Source organism: Centroberyx affinis, unplaced genomic scaffold, assembly GCF_046629955.1.
Source record: "Centroberyx affinis isolate AG114_WGS23_722 - 3 ecotype Tasmania unplaced genomic scaffold, CSIRO-AGI_Caff_v1 ptg003703l_1, whole genome shotgun sequence".
Taxonomy (NCBI): Eukaryota; Metazoa; Chordata; class Actinopteri; order Beryciformes; family Berycidae; genus Centroberyx; species Centroberyx affinis.
The window spans coordinates 4,627-12,500 of record NW_027281594.1 but is presented as its reverse complement, the minus strand read 5'-3'; the positions used below and the strand labels follow the sequence as shown (position 1 = coordinate 12,500).

At 40.4% G+C, this 7,874-nt stretch overlaps 1 protein-coding gene across 1 annotated transcript in view; it reads left to right on the top strand.

Moving 5' to 3' along the window:
- Positions 1–7,630, top strand: part of LOC139662051 (partitioning defective 3 homolog B-like) — a gene marked incomplete at its 3' end in the record, with an annotated part of 68,465 nt that extends 60,835 nt beyond the window's left edge. Inside the window, exon 5 of the mRNA XM_071540639.1 lies at positions 7,560–7,630. Coding sequence (XP_071396740.1) covers positions 7,560–7,630 — 71 coding nt within the window. The remainder of the gene's footprint in view (positions 1–7,559) is intronic.
- Positions 7,631–7,874: the final 244 nt, after the last annotated feature.

The following is a 7,874-nucleotide window of genomic DNA, read 5'->3' as shown; positions in this document are numbered from 1 at the left end:
ACTGTAATAACAGCTGGGCTCATATTACATAATTATCATCCACACCGTTTTTTCTTTCAGCTGTGTTGCTGAAGAATAGATACAGAATATTCTCTTCTCTTCTCTTCTCTTCTCTTCTCTCCTGCCCCTTATTTATAGATCAGGTTGTATAACACAGAGTCACAGATGGACACACACTCTCTTTCACTCTTTTATGGGCGCACTCATAACTATCATTACAATATAGTTTGCCACATGCAACATGATGTTGTTTTCACAGCTTGTGTTGTGGTTGTATTACAGAAACACACACACATTCCCTCTTGATCCCCAGTTGGACACTGTGAATCCCTCAAGTTCACCAGTTAAAGCAGCTCGTTTCTGGTTCTTGATTGGGCAGTTTCAACCCCTCGAGCCTCCTGATTGGTGAGCCCTACTCCCTTGGTGTAGCCCACTGGACAAACAAACTTTCCGACCCACCCGGTACTCCCCATAGAACAACCTGTTTGGACAGTTCAGTTCTTTTGGGGAATATGATTGGTTCTCAGAGGTGGCCAGTCTCCCTGGTTGCAGTTGCTGGGGGTGATGTTGTTTTGAGAGAGTGAGAGAGAAATAGACTTTGTGTCATATAACAACTCTAATTACTGAGGACTTGTTTATAACTATACATCCAGTATAGGTGCTGCAAAGTACATCAACAAAGCACTTGATCTTTTCACCCGTTTTAGCTATCATTTCATCCAATCATATTGATTCCACACAAGTTAACTTAAACTTAGTGTCACAACTCTTACTACATTTTGATCCACCAGAAATAGACCTGTGATCTGTTTTGGGTTGCAACTCACAGTTACATAAATCAGGGTTTAGCAGAAATTAAATGTCTTTTGGATACACTGGATACGATATCACCCAGAAATGTAAGCTACCAACACCGTGCTCCTCTCTTTGCTAAATGTAAGACAAAGCTTAGGAATGTAGATCATGTTGTTCTGAGTCCACCTTCCACTCCTTACATCTTAGCTCTGTTTTCACTGCACTCCATCACTCCTGTGGCTGTCAGTATGAAATATTACTGGGTGTCAGTTACACACTAGGCCTGTCCAGACTGTGTGTGTGTGTCTGGGTGTGTGTCTCTGTGTGTGTGCCTGCATGCATATATATGATCTCACCTACACCAGCTGCGGATTCAATCTCTTTTTTATGATAGTTTATGTTAGCTCCTCAGGTTTCTCTGCTCTCTCATCAAACACATAGTGTTACAGCTTTGCCTACACTGGTGTTTTTCCAATCGATTCTCTGGGGACCTGCATTTTTCCTCTTGAACCGGAACTAATATTATATGCTTATATACCAAAGATGGACATCACTGTAGACTGAAACACACAACATTATAGGTTTATAATAGTGTGGTCTTATAGGGTCTCCACTTCCATAAAGTTTCACCTCTTTTTCAAGCAGTGGTTTGGGATCCAAAATAGGTTTCAGGCTTGATTGATTGATTGATTGATTTTATTTGATTCTTGCTTCTCGTGCATCCCCACATAAATCCATTCTTTGCTGATAGGCCTCCAACAAAGGTACTTCACCCCAATATATATATAATATATATACTGTATATATATGTGTATATATGTAGTTTTCCCTGTTTCACTCATTCCTGGTTCTGGTCGTCATCACATAAATGTTAAAAGAAGTGAACTTGAACCATCTAGGTCAACCCCTCTAAAACTCTAAGTCATAGGGTCTCACTGCAGCCGTTATGTGCCGTTATATGTCATAAAACCTTTTCACCACACCAAGGCAGTAAATACCTCAGTGACTTCAACCACTTTCCACTTTCTCATATGCAGATATCTGTTTATAGAGATTAGCCGAAATGTCGTCTGGACCTAAAACACCTACAAAAAGTATTGATGTTTGTGTATTGTCTCTTGCATCTCAAGTTGCTAATCGGACTGTAAACAACGACTGGCACACGGAAGAGGAAGTCTTGGCCCGGATGTCTGCTGGCTACACCAGAAACCCCGAAATATTGGCCGTCGCCCCCAGAGTCTAATCGTTGTCAGACCGATAGACGATGGGTTCCGAGATTGGTAGCTCTATAGTTGGCTGATTTATAAAGAAATATCCAGTCTGAGATGGTAGTAGCTGTTTGATGAACAGATGGTTCTTAAATGGAGAAGTGAAGGAGGTGACAGAGAGAGAGAGAGAGGGAGTGTTCACAGTGGAGATGTAGAAATTACACGGTGCAGACGAGTCATTACAAAAATGTCAAAAAATCTCTCTCCCCTATTTTTTCCCCACATCTTTCTCTCTGCTCGATGATCTCAGACCTTTTCCCCAGTACCACACACCTCTCCTCACTCTGTCCCTTTCTCTCTCTCTCTCTCTCTCTCTCTCTCTCTGTCTGACCTGCTGTGCTCTAATAACTACCACAGGAGTGTTGGAGTGGTAAATGACTCTGTGACACTCTGACTACTGTAAATAAAGGACCTCTCTCTTTTTTTCTCTCTCTGTGCCTACTTCTGTTCTTCATACATCATTTTCTCAGTCAGTGTCTCTCTCTTTACCTCTCTCTCTTTCATGCACACGCACACGCACACGCACACGCACACGCACACGCACACGCACACGCGCACACGCACACGCACACACACACACACACACACACACACACACACACACACACACACAGAGGTCTGTCTCTTTCCTCAGCCAGCCAGGTTCAGATGGAGGTAATGGCTCTGGGTAATTGTTCAAATTGTCACTTGGCCTTTTGGGGAGAGCAATGGAGGGAGGAAAGTACTCTTCTTGCAGTTACTCTCTGTCTTTCTTCTCTCTCTGTCTTTTCTCCCACTCTCTATGTCTCCTCTCTTTATTTAATTTCAATTCAAAAAGATTTACTGGTGTAACTCTTCCCTTCTAAATGCCAGGCACAAGTTAGTATGGGTCACAAACACTCTTGCTCTCTCTTTCTCTCGCTCTATTTCTCTCTCTCTCTCTCTCTCTTTCTCTCTCTCACTCACTCACTCACACACACACACACACACACACACACACACACACACACACACAGGGTTGCAGGTTAGTTACAGTGTGTTAATTAGGCTGGGACTATTTTCTCTTGCCAGGAATTCTACTGGGGTTAATAAGGCAACACAGCACTTATTTATCATCCTACACCTGATGTGTGTGTTTGTGTGTGTGTGCGTGCATGCGTGCATGCATATGTGTGCCTTGGTGTTAGTCTGTGCACACATCCATCAGCCTGCATGCATGTTTGTGTGTGATGCAAGTTTGTATATCCATACGTGTGCATATATGCCGGGTTGTGTGTGAATGTGTGTTTTCTTGAGTGTGTGTTATTCCTGATTCCTATGTGTGCTCCTTAAGAACTGAACTCATATTCATTAAGCTTGTCAACTGAATCTGACATGTACTAAACAACAGGAACATGACAGATCATGTGAGAATTCTCTCTCTGTGTCCTCTGGGCCCTGCTGTTGACGCTCGAGGAAAGCAGTGGTTGTGTTTGTGATATGGTGCCAGTTACAGTTGAATTTTGAAGAAAGAAAAACACAAGTTGAATATTTTTAACTTCTAACACTTGGCGCTTTGAGCAGGAAAAGCATGCTAAGCTCTCAGTGTGGTCGGGCATGTGTACCAGTGCATCTGTCCTTTTAAAAAAATATATATGAAAAAGAAGTGAGCGCTGTAAGGAGATGTACCCATTGTTTTTCTGATAGCTCTTCAATCAGATAGAATATTGAGTAACTGCGGCTACTGTGTTCACTTCTGAAAAAATCATCTGGATTTATTCAATAGGGGGATTAGTGTAAGAACTCAGGGCCCCACTCTCATTCTCTACCTCTCTCTCTCTCTCTCTTTCTCTCTCTGTCTCTCCCTATCTCTATCTGTCTGGCCGTCTATCTTTTTGACTATCGATCTATCTCCCAGTCTGTCAGTATTTCTATTCCTTTTCAGACCTAAGTGTTTTTCAGAATGTGTAAAGGAACAGAGAAACAATGCACACACACACACACACGCTGGTCCCGTTCTATACGGAGTGTGTTTTATGTCTTGGATGTTTTTTGTTTTTTATTTATTTATTTTTTTCACTTGTGGTTCAGCCCTCTACCCCTTTGACATGTTATTTGTCAAAAAATGCACATTCCCTTCAATTCATCATTCACATAGATGCACATATATCCCAACATGGATTCCCTTCACACACACGCACGCACACACACACACGCACACACACACACACTTTCCAACATGCATTCTCTTCAATTTATCATTGACATACATACACACACATAGATATTCCAAAATGCATTCCCATCAACCAATTACATTCACACACACACACACACACACACACACACACACACACACACACAGACACTTTCCAACATGCATTTCCATCAATTCATCATGCTCACTCTAACAGCGTTTTCAGGAACACTCAGCTTGATTGGTTATTCAGTAATTAGTAATATCACTAATAGTTCACTCTTTTTATCCGCTTTGAGCAATTATTAGATTGGACTAAAAAGAATAAATGCTAGCAGCCCATTTATTATAAGCATCATTATTCAAGGTAGGGCTATCCATCAATAAGTTAAAATGGAAATACTGCTGTTTTCTAGTTTTTGGAGAGTCGCTCATGCTCAAGTATTGATTGAACTGTCTAAGGCCAGCAGACTAGCTTATGTGAATTCTTAAGAGTGGTATTACCATAACAGTCATAAAATGGTCATTAGATTGAAGAGCTCTTATGTCTTATTTGTCTAAAGTTGTTCTGTAAGTATAAGTTGAATAATGTAAGTCTAAGTTGTAATGTAAGTTTAAGTTGTGAATGTATAAGTTGCACAATCAGTTATAATAGTATATCATATTTTGGTTTCCTCAACTAAAGGGGCTTCGTATAGCAGTTAAACATCAATATGTCATTGATCCCGTGGTATAATTTCCACAAACAAATATGACCATGGTCTCATTTGCATCCCTCTTCTTGTTTCGTGCAGTAAAGCAATCTCCCTCCATGCCGTAAAGCAATATAGCAGTTTTCCTGCAAAATCCGACGTAGTGGCTCACAATGTAAAATGCAATTTAGAGGCTAGTAGAGGCTGCCAGTATTCTCGGCAGTGGTCGTGTTTGTTTACAGAAATTATACTAATGTCTCAAAATTATTTATGATATAAATTGCAAAACAGTATACAGAGACATTTGCTCAAGATTAGCTCTGTTTGAAATCAATGAAAGTTGTTTTTAACAATGTGCAATTTAATGTGTAGGCCAAAAATTGGGCTCAGCCCCAGAAAACCATATTTAGAGTACATTTTGAGCACCATCACTCTGATAAAATGATTAATGTGATGTGGAAATTGAAGTAGTTCATAGCTTGACAAATACAGGACACACAAGATTCTGATTCTCTGATTTTTTCCTGGGTTTAATGGTGTAATCATATTTCTGTTTTTGAGAATAGTACAAAGGATGGGGTTAAATTAATTTAACTCGTTATAACAAATAAGCATTTGACATATAACATATAATACATTGCTGGCTATTATAATAATTAATATGTAGCTGTTGTTGAGAGAGTGAGGTGGGGTAGTGTGTTAAAGAGAATGTATTCAACAAGCAGCTGTTAAATGAGACATACAATTAAGTAACATAAGACTTTCCACTTAATGTATGAGTGGCTGTTGTTTATGACAAAGAGGTTGGGGCAATTAATATTACCTGTCATCTTCTTAGTAATTAAGCTCACATGGTGGCATCTGCAGCTAGGCCAGACTAATTGATTTTCAAGCCATTCTACCTCGATCCATATGTTTATATATATGTAGCCTTCTATACTGTTCAGTCTTGTCTCACCTTCTCCTGTCTCTTCTCAACAAGCATTATTTCTGCTCTCTTCTTCTCCTCTTTTCTTTTTTTGTTTCTTTTCAATTGTTTTTTCTCCATCTCCTATCACTTTCTACCTCTTTTTCAGCCTGAATCGCTCCTGCTCTTTGACGTCTTTTTCATTTTTCTCTCTCTTGAGCTCTCTTTTCTGTTTTGTACTCCATCTCTCTAATCTCTTTCTCTCTCTGTCTTTAGCTGACAGGTGGTGTAGGTCATGTGCCAGTAGGGTGAGAGGTCAAAGGTGAGAGGTCATGTTAAGAGTCCATTAGTGCCTACTGCTAGTATTGACCCTTATTGACCTCTGTGTGTGTGTGTGTGTGTGTGTGTGTGTGTGTGTTAGAGTAATGGTAGGAGTCCATTTGGGCTTAGTGGTAACACTGACCCCCTATGTTCAAACACACACAAACATCCTCATACACACACAGACTAACACACATAAACTCAGACATGCACACAGACACACGCAAGCACATGAACATAGAGACACATGCACATTACTACTGGATGATAATTCTGATTATTTTGCCAGATATATGATCACAATTATTAGTCTTGATAATTTAAGGAACAACGTTATTTCACTGCACTGTTGGCATCTTATATCAGCATCCTATTTCAACTCCAGCGGACATTCTTAATGAAATTAAATGTTTCAACTTTGCCAATATGTCAGTATTCTGCAATTACCAATTATGGAAACTAAATTTGCAGTGCATGCTTATACATGATTAACTGTGCAATTAATTTTGCAACCCTAAAACCTATGTGTGTATATATACATACAGTATATGCATATATACAAGCTAGGAGGGATGGAATATTACACACACATGCACAGAGGAATGTGTGCACATAGACACTCTGTCACATGTGGCGTATTAGATGATTCATCACCCCTCTACCGTTGGGCAGGAGACCTTGTCCCTGTGGTGCTCACCTTTCCATGTCACACACTAGACCCTGACACACACACACACACACACACACACACACACACACACACACACACACACACACACACACACACTGTCAGTCCCCTGCCATAGTAGAAACTAATTATTACAGCTCCCTTGGCTCACATTGACACTCATGTGTCTCACAGTCTCTCTCTCTCTCTCTCTCTCTCTCTCTCTCTCTCACTCTCGCCCTTGCCATACCAGTTGACAGAGTGTTATTTATCACTGCTTGACAACACAGCCTACTTGCCTTCAACCTTTAATTGCTGTTTACATCCATCCATCCATCAGTTGGGCAACTCCTCTACTCATCCCTTCATTCATCCCTCCATTCATTCATTCTTTTTAGCGTTTTTTGCTCGTCTTTTATTTTGGAAAGGCCTAGTTGTTGAGCTCAGGATATCATCTTGGGAGTTGTGCATTATTACCCAAAGCCAAAAAGCCAAAACCCCTTACTCACTCATTCACTACTGTCTGTTCATGTACCCATCAATTAATCCATCCATCCATCCCTCAATTTTCCACATTATATCCCATCCATCTATCCTTCTGTCCATTCATTAATTCTGCTGCTCCCTGTCAGTCTTAATGTGATATTGCCACGTGTTGTTCCACTCTTTTTATTATTGACATTTTCCTTTTTTTTCTTTTCCAAATGCCATTCGCATTCTAACAGGAGTGGTTTGCTGTGTGTGTTCTCTGCAGGCAGCCGGTCCTGCTGTGGAGCGGCCTGCAGGGATGGAGCGACCCCAAGGCAAACACACCTTCAACAGCAGGTCAGTGTGTGTGTGCGTGTGTGTGACTAATTGTCATTGAAATGAAGACCACCTCTTTGTAGATTCATTCTAATGATGGTTTATCTTAATGAATTGCATTAATAGTTGGGCTTGATGAAATGGTAGACTGACTAAATAAGTGGTTGACTGTGTCTCTCTCTCTTTATGTGTCTTTGTGTTTTACTTGGAGATAATTTTTTGTGTGTCTATGCTTATGTTTATTGATGTTTTTTTGTGTGTGTAC